General features: G+C 51.0%; 1 protein-coding gene across 1 annotated transcript in view; it reads right to left on the minus strand.

Annotated features, from left to right (window-relative positions):
* LAMTOR1 (late endosomal/lysosomal adaptor, MAPK and MTOR activator 1) overlaps positions 1-16,120 on the minus strand; it is a 149,003-nt gene that overhangs the window by 43,903 nt on the left and 88,980 nt on the right. Inside the window, exon 3 of the mRNA XM_086933773.1 lies at positions 5,550-5,627. Within this exon, the coding sequence (XP_086789899.1) occupies positions 5,550-5,627 (78 nt within the window). The remainder of the gene's footprint in view (positions 1-5,549; positions 5,628-16,120) is intronic.

Below are 16,120 nucleotides of genomic sequence, written 5' to 3' on the forward strand. Positions count from 1 at the left end.
CTGGCTCTCGGCTCGACAACCCTTGCATGCGACCCAGACGGGTCGGCTTTGACTGATCCACACTTCTCGGTCCGAAGACTGTGAAGTCTATCAGTTTCGGTTTCTGTTTTGTTTCCATCATTTTCGGTTTCGATTTTCCCAAGGGTTGGTAATGTCGCACCGATGGCTCTTGTATTATATTCTTAGCCGGGCTTAATTGCGGGGCTATAGAATCAATGTTTTGATCTTGGCTAAGGCCTTCCGGCGATGCCTCGACCTGAGCCTCTGGATTTGTATCAGTAAATATATTGGGCTCCGTACTCACGGTCGGCCCAGTGTCCTCGCCGGAGTAGTCCTCGACGGCTCCGATGCCTGGATCGTCGTCCCCTGCCTCGACGAGGTCTTCTTAGTCGTCGATGTAGTAGTGGGAGTCATGTTCCGACCCCTGCTCCGACTGCTGATCTGAGTCTTCAGCTTCGACGACCTCTTCGTCGTCTTCAAAGATATTTTCCGGCTCAGGCGCTGACTTCTGCATCGTCTGCCTCGCTGCTCGTCGAATCCGAAGTGTCTTTTTCGATCGAAATTGAGCACAAGCTAAGCAGTCAGCTTCATTGTGTTCTGGAGATAAACACTTGTTACACACCGGGTGTTTATCTATGTGTGGGTATTTAGAGTTACAGTTGGGGCATCTTTTGAATGGACTTAGTTCCATCGACGATCGGTCCTTTGGTGTCGAAAAGGCCACGCGGCCCGATTCGACGTCCTGAGTAGAAACAACAGGAATAAAGTTGTCGGCACCGATCGAATAACAACACTGACGCCCCGACGACCTTTTGGCCTTTAGAAAGTTTTAATCGATTCCGAACTCCGAGTTACGAAAGTACATCCGAACCCAATGGCGGAAAAAAACAATCTGAAGATGGAGAGGATGCCCATGCGCACTGTAGTCCAGGGGAGGAGCCACCTATCTCGTGATACTTTGAAGGCTTTTCCAGGACAACAATGTGCAATCATCCGGACCCAACACTAGACGGCGATCTATGCACAGATATGAATTCAGCAGCCCACATGCCTCGAACCAACCATTTTTGGGGCCATTACTGTGGACAGGGTCTACTTGAAACTACCCCGGGTTCTTATGCAGTTCTTTTTGCCCAATCACCAGCTGCTCGGTGCAGCAGATAGGAGCACTCATTGTGTGGTGGAGGTGGATGAGTAAAATAGAAGATGGTTCAACACCTATTGGCATTTCTTCTTAAGAGCCTTATGCAGACTAATAGAGGTAACTGTGATACAGTATAAGCATAAGGCACACATTGTGTCAGTTATTAAAGTCACCACAAAAGCCTATATAATGATATCATCCTTATTACCAGACACCACTACATCTTCTTGAGATAGCCTACAGACCAACAATATCTGTATTAAACAGTTTAGATTACTTGTGGGGGTTATTTATCTTTACACTAACTTTGTAGCGACTAAAACTTTATTTTCGTCAGCCAGCATACCAACTAGGACTATAATGAAATATACAAACTCCAGACAGGAAAGGTTTTGTTCTTTCAAGTTATGAACCTTTACCAGCCCCTGGCCCTTCCAGATCCGTACAATCAATATACTTCTGGGGGACTTGCCGCCATCCTATTAAAGCTGCCTGGGTACAGCAAGAGGTCTATCATTATAGGGCATGAATTACAATTTCTCCTGCAGGGACTGGACAGGCAGCAAGTGTTTAGGAGACACACTCTCTGAGCATCTGCAGAAAAGACGAACATTTTTGCTTGAATGGGTGGGTGTCCGAACATGTGGGACATCACAATAGAAAATATATGTGACAGAGACCGGATAGGTGACCCTCTTTCTCATCACACCTGAAGACAAAATACTAGCGAGACAAATTACTCTCTCGCAAGGCCGAAACTGGAATTGTCTTCAACCAAAATGGCAGTCCTTCAACCTTAAGGAGATGCTTAGAGCTTCAGGTGCACCACATGTGTAGGCATAAAACAGCACAATAAACACTAAAGGCGACTGATGAAGAGATCACAGACAGAACCAGAAAGACAGGAGAGACTGCCTATGCATGCTGTGGAACTGGTACGTGAAAATCCCTGTCCAACTTCAGAGGTTGTTCAGACCAGTGGATTTCTAGGCCTGCCAACTGCAACAGACCTTTGGAGGTTCAGTAAAGAGAGGAAAGTTGAGACAGTCTGAGCACGCAGTTCAGGCTTTTGTAGCCGTCTACGTTTGCTAACCTTTTTGCAGGACAAACAGAAATTCTGGCACATGTGGAATTTCATTTTCGAGAAACACGCCAATAAAAGTAAGTTAAATAAAATAAATAGCTGATTCAGTGTTAAGAATGACGTATTTCCTTAATGAAGGGTACTGAAGAGCCAGTGAGGTTAGGTAAATGTTAAGAAAAATGTTAAAACATACAATTACAGGAATCTAAAGTTGATCGATGCATGAATGAACAAGAATTTCACAAGTTAGATTTGAAAAGCTCAAAAAGGTTTTATTCAGAGTGACTGACATGGTTTATAACTGTACGCGTCATTACTTTTCTTAAGCAAACAACTTCATCTCTGTACATTTCATGTGTTAAAACCAGATATCCCTTCTAAATCTCCTTAAAAGCTTACTCAACAATGAGATAGAATTTATCTATTAACATATAATTATTGCAAACGTCAACAGCCATGAAAAACAAACCTCAAAACATCTACACCGCCACCCAATTCGGAGAAAATAACAAAGCATTTCCAACCGCATGCCAATTGGGAACAACAGCAAGAGTGAATAAGGACAAAGAAAGCAAAATAAAGCCTTTCTTCTGCTCTAGTAGCTTGGTATAAATGTTACTTCCTGCTTCTTTGTCAAAGTGTGAAAGACATTGCAAGTGTGGCAGCAGGGAGAGGCATATCATGGCACGTGTGCTCCAGGACAATCTGGAGCAGAGGTCCTTTACCTGAGGTCCGGGGGCGCAACGCCTACTCAGGGGTCTACAACAGTTTAGAAAATTAAGTAATATACATAGATTAATAAAGTGTTTACAAATAAAGAATCAAAATGTAAAACTGAAATGTTAAAATATCCTGTAAATGTGAAGGAATGTGAAATGTAAGCCTAAAAATTTACATTGTATCCCAAGATTGATCTGTGGAAGCAGTACAAGTGTTTCAAACAGAATCTAGTATGGACAATGAATGGCCCCAACTGCATTTAAGAAAAGGTTTATCCTTCCCATAACTATTAAAATGTTGATTTTTTAAATATCTGTTTGTGAATTAAAATGTCAATTTGTGTATTTGTTTGATTAATTCCTGTTTCAGGATTTTTGAGTATTCTTTTGCCGGGCTTCTAGTAATGACTCCGTGAGATCCTCGGATTCCAGTAATGATACACTAAAATTTAAGAACTACTGCCCTAGATTCATAGGCAAACACACTGAACAGAGGGCGGAAGATACTCAAATTCTGTGTGAAATCGTGCAAGACGTATTTTTTCACTGATTTCGTACTGTGTGCGTGGAGATGAATACCGCCACACTTATGAGGGTCTGTCTCTACATGAAACCTCTCCCTACTCATAAACCAATAACTGGGCATCTATGTGATTCAGAATCATTAAACATTAAGGGTAAAATATAGATATTAAACAGGAAGTTGAGGCAGTGATGAAGAGGGAGCAGTTATTCTGGATTGTAGACCTTGGACCAGAAATCTATGCCTCTGGCTGACTGCACACATCTCCAGAAAGAGCTTAGGGAGCTTGTGTGGTGACATTACCAGCTGGGCTCTCTACCCTGCTGCTTTGTCTACTACCAACTCCAAAGTCGGTGAAAGCCTGGTATACAGTTGGTCTGTAGTAGGGAGTATGGATTTAGGGATGGCATCCCTGGCGAATACCTTGGTCATCAGATCAGAGAGTTCATTCTCGTGTAATTATCTGAAGAGGATTAATAGAGACAGAAGTATGGCTACCTCATAGACTATTGTTTTCAGGCTAGGAAAGAGGGCACCAACCAGGATTCGAACACATCACCTCTAGGTTACAAACAGTGCCATAATGAAACTTCAGAGGGCCCACCTGCAAAGCATAAGGAGGAGATACTTCAGGCTCCTGACACAGCCAGGAGCTCCCAGGCTGTGGAGGGACTGTTGAGGAGTTGTTATATCATCTGTTGCCATAAGAAGCATACTCTGTCGAGGAGCTTTAATATACCATCTGCTATCATAATGAGGATACACTTTTGAGTAGCTTGAATATATCATATGCTACCATTATGAGGATACTCCGTAGAGGACCTTTAATATGGTTGAAAAAAACAGCTAGCAAATCCTTTGAAAGGGAAACCTGCCGCAGATCCTGCCATCTCCTGAAGCCATGGTAATGCCTCATACAGGTCTTTCTGCAGCAATGTCTCGTTTGAGGAATCACTGCTCCATCTTTAACCACATTCTTTCCCTTCCACGTCTAGAACCTCTATCCCATCACAGCCTCTTCTCATTTCATGCCATCTACCCAAACGTTTTTGTCTCTGGCTTCTCTCCGTTAACCAGCTAGGTCTTTTCTCACTCCTTAATGCTCAAAGAACCTTTGTCTCTTAAACCTCTTGTTTTCCATTATACACTTTCTTTTTTATGGGTTCTGTTCTCGTTACCTTGTACCTTTGCTTTCCACCCTCTGCTGCTGTTTCACAGTTTCTCTCTACCATCCTCACTCACACCAGTTACAGGTCAACCAGTGCCTAGGTTTAACTACTGCCTGGCCCAATGTGAAGAGGGTTGAGAATTGGTTGCACTGACATCCACAGTGATGCTATCAAATGACCTCTAGGTGCTGGGCTGGTGAGGCTCTGTGTAAGATGGAATGTAGCCATGACTGGAGAAGGGAGCTCCGGTACAACAGGGATTACCCTGAAAGACAGGTACCGAAGAAAGCTACATCCTAGTGCTTCCTCAATAGAGGGGCCTTCGCAGGAATGGTACTGGAATCTTGGCAAGCTGTCAGGGTGCATTCTCGCTTCAGACTCAGGTGCACATTTACTACTTAGTCAAGGATTCATGTAGAGTCCTGGGCAACAGCAGCTCAACGGAGTAAGGCACTAGGAAAGTCCCTTGGCCACCTTTAGACATGGGAGCACCTTGCTGCTTAAGTGGTCTGCAAGACATTGGTGAAGTAAATGCTATGTGGCAGATGTGCTGCATTGATTAAGACACAATAATAGGGCACTAGCACAGTTGTAGTTATTATTCGCCCACACGATACCATGAAAGGCTGAAGCCTATCAGTTTCTAGTGGTGGAGTTCTCTCCGATACACTAAAAAAACTTCACTTTCATTACGACATCAGCCATGTACCAATTTAGAGCACAATCTGCACTTTGAAGCCTCAGGTACGTACTGATATTTCAGGGAATGGAAAAATGGAGCGACAGGCGCACAATGCAGGCTCAGAAGCCGGCACCTGATAGCAGAGCACTACCAACTGACCCAAAGAATGACCCCAGGAGTACCTCAAACATGCTGATTTGATGGCTTGTTATGCAGCCGATCTCCTACCTGTAGTGCCTTGCTCGATCCATGTACTCATGCTGTTCCATGCCCTGGGAATCCGCAGCCGAAACATCAATTATATTACTGTGAGAGGAAACAGAAACAAAAAATATTTCTTTATTTCATTACTAATTGCCATGTCTAATGTGCAGCACACACTGTGTCACTTACAAGAGAGTCATACTAGAAGGGGAGACGGAAGTCAAATGCACATGGATGTTATGAAGGATTACTCGGGCTGCTGGAAGTGCAAGGTTCCAGATGGCTAAAACAAGTTCATGCTTTGAAACTATTCAGAGACTAAATGGCTGAAGACTAGCAGCCAGGAATAAATAAACATAGTTAGATGCTTCCATCTGTCTACTGCTATTGTGGTTTATATATACAGATGCAAGATTATTAAAGATGACCAAACAAATGAGGCTTTGGCTCGTCAAAGGAATCTCAATTGAGAAAAAGATCATTTTAAGGCACCAGAAGTAGGATACACATTAAGAACTGGATGACTCTGTAGTGCATCTCCCTAGATTGAAGGGAGAGGTGCTTGTAAGCCAAATATACTACCATTTACAAGGAACATAGCTTGAGCTGGAGGACTATCGAACTGGAAGAGATTTTATAATGTTAACTGTCCCCTCCCCCTCCACCGAGTTGTACAATATTGGAGTATAGGCATCTCACATTTAGATAGATCTTGATACTTATACCTCAGAGTAAAAACAAAAATGGGGATGAATGACCCGGAAATGCAGTCATCTCCAGAAAGAAAGCTGCTTACGCTATGAGAGTTGAAGGCAATTTTCTTCTTTTCTGCTTGGAGTACCTTCTATAAGGTATTAATCTGTGTGTCTGTGTTGACTTTACAAGTCTTTTTTCTGAGAGTGTCCAGTTCTCCGTGTAGTTTTTTGCAGAACTATTAATAATGGGATATTTACTTAACACTCATAGATGAAATTTAGCTTTAATTACAATGTGTATTATGAAATTGTCACAGTTGAATGCATGCATTGTAGCAAAAAATAAAAAAATAGAGAAGTTTAAATATTAAAAAAGATAGTTCCAACTAGTATGACTTTTTTTTCTAAATAGGCAGCCACTCAAAGGACGTGAAAATAAAGGAATGAGAAAGGAGGGAGTGGATAGCAAGGTCAGTGTTTTGTACTGTATTATTTGAATAGTGATTACTAACCTAATGTCAGGCGCTGAAGCATTTACCCCACACGCATACCATAATAAACCCAGGTGATGTGAGGTTGGGAGGGAGCTATCTTTGCTATGAGCCAAAGAAAGAGGTGCTTCCATATCATACGTTATAACGACTGAAGCACGATTATCGCACTTTAGGATGCATCGCTTGGAGGTATGATGGCAGTGAGACAAACTAACATGCTTATAGATGGTGTAATGCTGGCAACACAGATTCATTTTGGAGGTCCATTTACAGCGGTTAATTTTTCTCTTAAGTTCTCAATATGATTTCCTATGTTGGCTGTGTCAGGTCATCCACTCCAAGTAATATGTTATACGTTTGGGAGAAGTAAAGTGTGTATAAAAAGAGTCTGGGGAAATCAGAGTTCTGTCTGGATAGACTGTTATAAGCCTGTGCAGCTAATGTGGGATTAGGTAGAGAATTGGTATATATCATCATATGGGTGACATGGATTATGGGGGCATGGCTAAGGCGCCGATGTAGGTGGAAGCGGGACTCCGGAGCTCCTCCGTGCCCGCCTCGCACCACCACATATCCTGCGCCCGACGCACTCCCCGACCCCTCAACAGTGCCCAGGTGGACATCCGGGGCACGCAGTGAGACTCTGGAGGACGGGGGGCCCCTGTAACTGCCCCCGCCGGACTTTTGGCGGCGAGCGCGGCACACGGGGATGAGAGCGCCCAAAATGGCTGTGACGCGCCTGGCGGCGGAGCCCGGGAGAAGAGGAGAAGCCCTCTGGCGCTGTGGTGGCGGGCCGCTGGCCAGAAGAGACCCCCCGGGAGCGAGCGGAGGTGAGGGGTAGAGGCTGGCACCCTCGCGGGCGGACTTAGAGAACGGGGGACGATCGGCCTGCCTGACTCCAAAATGGCGCCGACAGAGACCCGGTAATCACCTTGGTGGCCGGCTGTGGACCCACTGGACCCGCGTAGAGCACTGGGTCAGCGTGGGGCACCTGACCCGCCCCCCTGGTGGTGACTTAGACGGGGAGCCTGCACCACAGGTGGTTTGGGGGCACACGAGTGCGGAAGTCGACGAGGAGAGCGGGGGATGAGGTACTGGCTACCCTCCCCCACGAGGCATTGACTTTGAAGGCGGGAGGAGGCGCCTATCTGGCCTTGGCGGCCGTTTGCTGGGCCGCGGTGGCCGCGGGGAGTGCTGGGCCTGCGGAGAGCACCTGTCCTGCCCTCCTGGCGGTGGCATAGCCAGGGAGCCTGCGCCACAGGTGGTCGGTGGTACATGAGCGAAGAGGGCGACGAGGGGGGCGGGGGATGTGATGCTGGCTCCCCACCCTCATGAGGCGCTGAACTTACGGACGGGAGGAAGCGCCTAACTGGCCGGGGACGCCCGATTACTGCGGGCCACATCGGGACTGGTGCTCAGTGGCGCGCACCCTGCCGGAGCCTTCTAGGTGCCCAGACCTGGGGCGCTGGTGCCCCACAACGCTGGTGAAGCGGGACCTGGCCTCTGGACGGCTCCACGGACTGGACCCCACGAGGCGCGGGCCCAGAGAGCAAGGGAGTCGGCGGACAAAGAGCGGGAGTATCGGCGGCCGCTGCAGAGTTATCGGACGAGCGCTGCCCGCAAGGATGGTACGAGGCAGCAGGAAGAAGGGCTTCGAGGCCCTGAGGCTGGACGACCCGGGGCACCCTGTCGACGACGTCCCGCCAGGGGAGGGAGCCGGGAGCTCGTCCCACCCGCGAGAGCCCTCCCTGGGAGACATAATGCAGGCGATTGTGGCGTCGCGGGAGGCTCTTGAGAAGCGCATAGACACCATTGGGTCGGACCTGACCAAACTGAAGGACGACCACAGGAAGCTGAAGGAGCGGGTGGCGACCTCTGAGGTTACCCTGAAAAGTCTCCCGGGGGACGTAGTGGAGCTGAAAAAGTCACTGGCGGATATGGCGCAGAAGGTACGGGTGCTAGAGCTCCGAGCGGAGGACAGTGAAGGGCGCTCTCTGCGCAATAACCTCCGCCTCGTTGGGGTCCCTGAAAACACAGAGGGGCGGGACGCGGTCACCTACCTGGAGGGCTGGCTGCGATCTGAGGTGGCCCCGGAGGGGCTCTCGCCGTTCTTTGCCATTGAACGGGCACACAGGGTCCCTGCGCGTCCCCCCAAACCGGGGGCGCCTCCGCGCCCGATTGTACTGCGCCTCCTGCACTTCAGGGACAGAGACCATATACTGCGGAAGGTGAGAGACGTCCCGGACCTGAGAATCGACAACGGCAGGGTCATGATTTTCCAGGACTTCACCAGGGATGTGCAAAAGCAGCGGGCCTCCTTCCTGGCGGTCAAGCGGAAATTGAGATCGCTGCAACTGCCCTATGCTATGCTGTTCCCGGCGCGACTGCGGGTGGTCGATGGAGAACGCACGCACTTTTTCACAACGCCACAGGAGGCCTGGAGCTGGTTAGACGCGAGGGGGGAGCCGGGCACGGACCCCGCACCACGGACCCCTCCCAGGAGACACTCCACGGAAACGGCACCGGCGCGACGTTCTGGCTCCCCTTGGGGCTGGCAGCAGGAACGAGCCAAGGCGGTGCAGGCAGTGGCGGCCATCAGCCAGGGTGACGCCAGCCCCTCCAGCAGCACGTCGGAGCAGTCGAAGGCCAGTGCTCCCAGCCCTGGCTCCAGCAGTGGGCACGAGCTGTCAGAGACAGACATGCCGGTGGTGACTCCCCAGACAGCGGATGGTATCCTTGGCTGAGACGGCTCGTGGAACACTGGCCACATAAGTAAGGTACTGGGGCGTGCAGGCGGGGGGGGGCCACTTCCGGACGCTATGCAGTGAGATGCGGGTGCCCCCCGGGACTTCTTACTGAGACCTTGGGGACGGGGAGAGTCGGGGGACCTCTCCTGTTTGTTGTTAAGGGTGTTGGGGCGGGGGCGGGGGGCTTCGGGCCTGTATGGAGCCGGCATCGCTGCCTCTCCAGTCCTATTTTGTAGTGACACGCTTTCTGATACTTGAGTTTGGATGGGGTTTCCACGTTGGTTGTCTGTCCGGGGGTGTGGGTGTTGGGGTAGTTTGATTATGCAAGTTGGGGGGCAGACGAGGGTGGGACCTAGGCGTGCCGGGGGGGTTGCTGAGAGGGCGAACGGGGCTTGGTGGACACTACCATGGGATCCGACCTAGGCTACAAATGTCTCACATGGAACGTAAGGGGGATGCACTCGATGCATAGACGCCATAAGATCCACTCCTATCCGGTCAGGCGGGGCATACACATAGCCTTCCTTCAGGAAACTCATCTGCTGGACAAAGAAGGGAGGGCACTGCAGAGGCGCTGGAGGGGGCAGGTCTTTCACACCGGTTACTCTGCTTATGCTAGGGGGTGGCCATCTGGATACGGGCAGGGGTCCCCTTTCAGTGCACACAACAGGTAATTGACCCGGAGGGGAGATTTATAATGGTGAGAGGCAAGCTGGACGGGAGGGACCTTAACCTGGGTTGCTTGTACGCCCCGAATGTGGACCAACCTGCATTCCTCTCCCTACTGTCCAATAAACTAGCCCAGTTCCTAGTGGAGCCCCTGCTCCTGGGCGGCGACTTTAACAGTGTGGCCGACGTCGCCCTGGATAGATCCCACCCCCCCCTTCCGAATGCACCAGCTGGTAGACTCGCACTCGCGCGCTCAGCCTGGCAACGCCAGTGGGGACTGGTTGACTCCTGGAGGACTAACCACCCATCGGACAGGGACTACTCATTCTTCTCCGCCCTCCACGAGTTACATGTCCGTATTGACGCCTTCCTGTGCTCACAGGACGTGCACGCGGAAGTGTGCCACAGCGAGTACCTCAAGCGCTCGATCTCTGACCACAACCCGCTTCTCGTGCGGCTGCGCTGGTCGCAGATCCGCCCGAGAATACCGGCTTGGAAACTCCGCCCTGAGGCACTGGAAGATCAGCTCTTCCGTACCACGATCGCCTCGGGCATCGAGGCGTATTTCCAGATTAACGCGGGCACGGCAGGTTCGGCCACGAAGGAATGGGACGCCTTCAAATCCGTACTACGGGGCCAGTGCATTGCGACGTCATCGGGGGTGCGGAGAACACTACTGGTAGAAATTGAGAAAGAGGACGAGACCCTGCGGAGGCTGGAGAGAGAGAGGCCTGAACGGCCGGACACTCACGAGGCCCTGCTGGGGGCGCGGGAGGCGGTGGCGGCGATGGTGGAGCGCCTCCGATGCTTTGATTACAAGGCCTACCTCACGCGGGCGCACTCGGAACGCGACAAATCGGGGGCTCTTCTGGCCTGGCTGGCCAACCCGGCCCGCCGGAGCTCGGTCATCCTTGAGCTCAGAGACCACGCGGGGGCGGCGAGATTTGATCCGCAGGGGATCAACGCGCTGTTTTACGACTACTATACAGAGCTCTACCGCAGCAGGGTCCTCCCTTCGGTGGAGGAGTTCCAGACCTTTACGCAGGGTCTTGACCTGCCGGAAATGGAAGAGGAGGACGCGAAACGACTCGGGGACAAGATCGAGGAGAGAGAGGTGCGGGTCGCCATCAAGAGCATGGCGAGAAACAAGACACCGGGCACCGATGGATTCCCTACAGAATTCTATCTCACCTACGTGGATCTCCTAGCGCCCCGGCTGACGTGGCTGTACAACGAGTCGAGGCGGCTGGGCTGTCTCCCTGCGACCACGAGGGAGGCGCTGATTGTCCCCCTACTGAAGCCGGGTAAGCAGCCATGGGACAGATCGGCGTACCGCCCCCTGTCCATGCTCAACCTGGATTACAAGATCCTGAGCAAGGTCTTGGCGACGCGTTTGCTCCCCCACATGCCCATGCTGGTACATGCGGACCAGTCGGGTTTCATCCCGGCCCGCAACACGGCGCTTAATGTGCGACGACTCCTGCATATCCTAGAGGCTGACACATACGACGGCGACGAGGCAGTGGTGTTTGCTGTCGACATGGAGAAAGCCTTCGACAGCCTGGAATGACCTTATCTCTTCCATGTGCTACGAGCTCTGGGCCTTGGCGAAGGCTTCGTCGATTGGACGAGGCTGCTCTATACGAACGCGACGGCGAGAGTCAGAACAGGGAGGGTCATCTCTGAGATGTGTGGGGTGGGCAGGGGCACCCGTCAGGGATGCCCTCTTTCCCCCTTGCTGTTTGCCCTGGCTGTCGAGCCCCTCGCGGCGCGGGCCCGGCTGGGCCGGGCATATCAAGGCCTGGACGTCTATGGCCAAATACACCACATCGCATTATACGCTGATGACCTACTGATGTTCCTGGCGGACTCGGCGGACTCCCTGCGTGGGGCTAAGACTCTCCTGCAATCGCTGAGTAAGGTCTCCGGCCTCCGAGTGAACTGGGCGAAATCCCACCTATTCCCGGCCCGCCCACGGAGAGCATGCCCGCTAACTACGGAAGGCGTGACTTGGGAAGAGAGGAGCCTACGATATCTTGGCACCTCGATCTTTCATGACAGTGCCGATATCCTTGAGGGGAATATCGGTACGGCGATCAGGCACGCTAAAGGGAACTTCGACTTTTGGGGCACGCTCCCATTATCGCTCATGGGGAGGGTGGCGCTTCTCAAGATGGTGACCCTGCCGCGGCTGCTTTACTTCTTCGGGACCCTCCCGATCTGGATCCCGGCGAGCTACTTTCGACGGCTGCGATCGATGGTCATCGGCTTCCTATGGGGGGCGGGCAGGCGTAGGGTGGCCCTTGCCACACTTCTCCGCCCTCGGGCAGACGGAGGTCTAGCTGTCCCGGACTATGAGCTCTACTACTTGGTGGCACAGCTGCAGTGGCTGACGCAGTGGGTGGCACGGGCTAGGAGAGAGGCGGACGGGTCGGGGGAGCCGGCGGGTCCGGTCCAGGTGTTGTCCCGGATTGTCCTGGGACTTCCGATGGGGGATTTCCACCTCACGCAGGAGTTTGCAACGGCCCGAAAATGCTGGAACAGATACCGCCGGAGGTGCGGTGTCACGGTCCCGTACGCACCTGAGATCCCACTTAGACTCTGCGAGACATTGCCGCACGGGGGCTCGTGGCACGGGCTGGCCGGTTGGGATCAGCGGGGGCTCTCATCCATGGGCGATCTGTACGAAAACGGGGTGATGTTGCCCTTCGATCTCCTGCAAGAGCGCTTTGAGCTGGCGGGGGGGGGGGGGGGGGGGGGGGGACTTCCTCCTACATGCGGCGTTAACGGCGGCGATTCGCAAGCACTGGGGGGCGGGCATGTCGGAGCCGACGCTGTCGCTGGGCTGCCAGTACGTCGCGATGATGACGGGGACGGTCAGGGCGGTCACGTGCCTATCTCGACGCATGCTCTCGGAATCCATCGCTCCACTGTTGGCCTTGAAGGCGAAATGGGAGGCCGATCTGGCGACTGAGATCCCCCGAGGAGGCCTGGAATGGCATACTGGAGGGGGCCCGGAATGGCACGCGCAACGCGAGATTCCAGCTGGTGCACTTTTATGTCCTACATAGGGCTTACCTGACCCCTGAAAAACTACAGAAGTACTTCCCGGCCCACCCGGCGTCCTGTCCGCGCTGCCCGGCGGATCCCGCGGACTTCCAACACATGTTCTGGTCCTGTCCTGAGCTGGGGCCCTTTTGGGAGGAAGTAATGGAGGTTCTGAGGGAGGTGACGGAGAGGGACCTGCAACTCACCATGGCACATTGCATACTACACTGGTTCCCACACACGTCAAAGAATAAAGTCACTAGCAAGTTCCTGGACTTGGGGCTTCTCCTGGCGAAGCGGGCCATTACGTCCCAGTGGAAGGCGTCCCGGGGCCCCGTAGTAGAGCGCTGGAAGGCTGAGCTGCTTAAATGGGCCAGATGTGAGGGTGAGCTTCGCCTGCGAGCGGCGCTTAGGTTAGACAATGACATGGCGCTGGAGAGAGCCAGGGCGTGGGAGGGGCTGGTCCTAGATCTCACGCTCCTGGATGTGGAGGAGGAGGACTCCCCGGTGCATAGCCCGGCTCCTGCGGGACACCCGCCTGACGGGGGGACAGTATAAGCCCGCGCTGCTATTTCACTACCCTTGCGTCCCATTGTGATGATTTACGAATGATTGCTGATAAATCCTGGGGCCTTGTTTCGGAGCTGATCTTGGTGAAGGGGTTGAGAGCGCGGTTAGGTGATACTCTGGCACGCCTGGGGGGTGTGGGGGGACTGGGCAGGGGTGGGGAGAAGCTGGGGGGGGATCCTAGACGAGGGTGGCGGGGTAGGAATGGTTGAGGGGGTTACGGGGAAGGGGAGGGGGTTTTGTTCATGAAGGGTGTACGGGGACTCCTGGCTCACACTGGACTTGGGACATGGGAGAGGGAGTGTTAGGACCCAAAAGCAGCTCTGCCATTTCCCACCCACTTGGTGGCTACAGCCATGTACAGAACGATCCAGCGCAGTTTCTTTGTACCTATGACTTTGCCGCTCGACCTCCGGGGTGCGAGCTGAATGGCTGTGTGATACAGGGGTGAGGGAGCGGCGCTTTCACTGAGCACCAAGGGGAATGGCTTAAATTTACTGTCTGCATTTCTGATCTTGCTGCAATAAAAAGATATTTACAAAAACAAAAAAAATGGGTGACATGGATTATTTCCGACTGAACTAGGAATTACCTTCAGAATGACTAGAATTGCTGTTCTCCATCTAGTGGTCGGAGGTAGGGTAGACCGTATTTACTACATGTATGACGAATGGGGAGTGACTAAGGTTAAAATCCTCAATCAGGAGATGGGCCTGCAGTTACTGAATAGTACTGGGTACTTCTAATAATTAGTGGAGCCGCTGGGCTACCATATTTATTCTATCTCAATGTATGTCGAGGTCATTACAAGATCATTTTTGTCAAAGGTCACCAGTTTGGGTAGGGTACCATGGTCTGTTCTCTTGGTGTGGGTTGCTGGTCGGAACTATTCCATGGTTCTGGAACATACTTGAACTGCTTATAATTCTGTACCAAAGTCAGAGGCTGATTCAATTATCTCAGGAACAACCAGGTTTTCACTTCTTTTCCAAACTTTGTCAACTAAGATTCGAAACCTTCTCGAAAATACAATGAGTTCTAGAGCTTAGCTGCTTTTATCAAGAATGCAAAGGCTCTTTTGGACGTATTTCAATGCAGAAAGATGATCCTTGGTACTAGATTGGTGCGCAGCGTCCGTCAACATTGATCGTTTATCTACAAGAAGCCAGTGGAGTGCTTGGAGTGCTTGCAGGGCTTGCGTCATGTGTTCTCTGGGGTGAAAACAGAGGAGTGTTCTGGAGTCATGATATATCTAAACCTGACCATATACCTTAATCTATGATTTCCCGAACTCTAACTTCACCATGAAAGTTACTCATTAACCATATCCAACACTAAACCTTACACCTGAACCATACCCAACCCTACCTTACACTTCACTTTAAAACTCCCTTAAGTGAAGGAGAGGTTGTCTCAGCATTGATTAAGTACTTCCAACGTGCTAGTAGCTGGGTGCACCACTTGTAGTGAGACATACCCAATTTCCATGTAAACAGGTTCACCACAGTAAAGCTGCCTTCTCATGCAACATGCACAAGAAATTCAACTTGAAAACAGGACATTACAAAACATGTAATTGGTGCAGACCACAAGGTTCAAATCTGTAACCTAACCAGCCTACTCAAGGGCCACAACCCATGACACAATGGTGAATAATACAGGTTTCCCTTGGTCTAGCTGTTCTAGGTATCATTTACATTGTGAAAGCAAAATCCATCTCGCTGCACTATTCTTAGAAAGAGGTTACACTCCAGAGTCATTACCTGCATCTAAAGAGCTCATTATGACCTAGCAGAGTTTTCCAAAAATGCATCCGCTCACATTTTCTCCTCAGTGAAGGCATGTCCTGACTCAGTGTCTTATTCAGGATCACTGCTCTTCCAGTTTCCCGATAAAAAACGATGTCACCCAATTTTTACTTCAGATACAAATTATGTGAAAAGCTTATAGGAGATACTACGTACCATCCAGATTTTTATGTCACCAAACAAGCTGGCTACATGGCCAAAGAGTTCCTTTGAACAGGGCGGGAAGGCAGATTCAAAACTCACTATCTCCACTGCTATTTCTCAGACCCCCAAAATTAGCTTGTTTGGTAAATCCAAGGGGATATTTGTTCATTTCATATTAAAAAGGGTATGGCTCTGGAACTTGTACAGAGGGGAAATCTGTGTACCGCCTAGAAATGCTGTTTTTGACGTACCCTCTTCCCCATAAATATGTACTTTGTATTTGACTTTGGCCACCTTACCCTCTACAAGTGATTTGTTTCTTGAGACATTAATGCTCTGTATTGCTTATATTGCTAAGGCTTGTTTAATAAAAAATTATTATTAAAAAAAAGGGTATGGCTCTTTTCTGACCAAAATAAATTC

This window comes from Lissotriton vulgaris, chromosome 8, assembly GCF_964263255.1.
Source record: "Lissotriton vulgaris chromosome 8, aLisVul1.2, whole genome shotgun sequence".
NCBI classification, from domain to species: Eukaryota; Metazoa; Chordata; class Amphibia; order Caudata; family Salamandridae; genus Lissotriton; species Lissotriton vulgaris.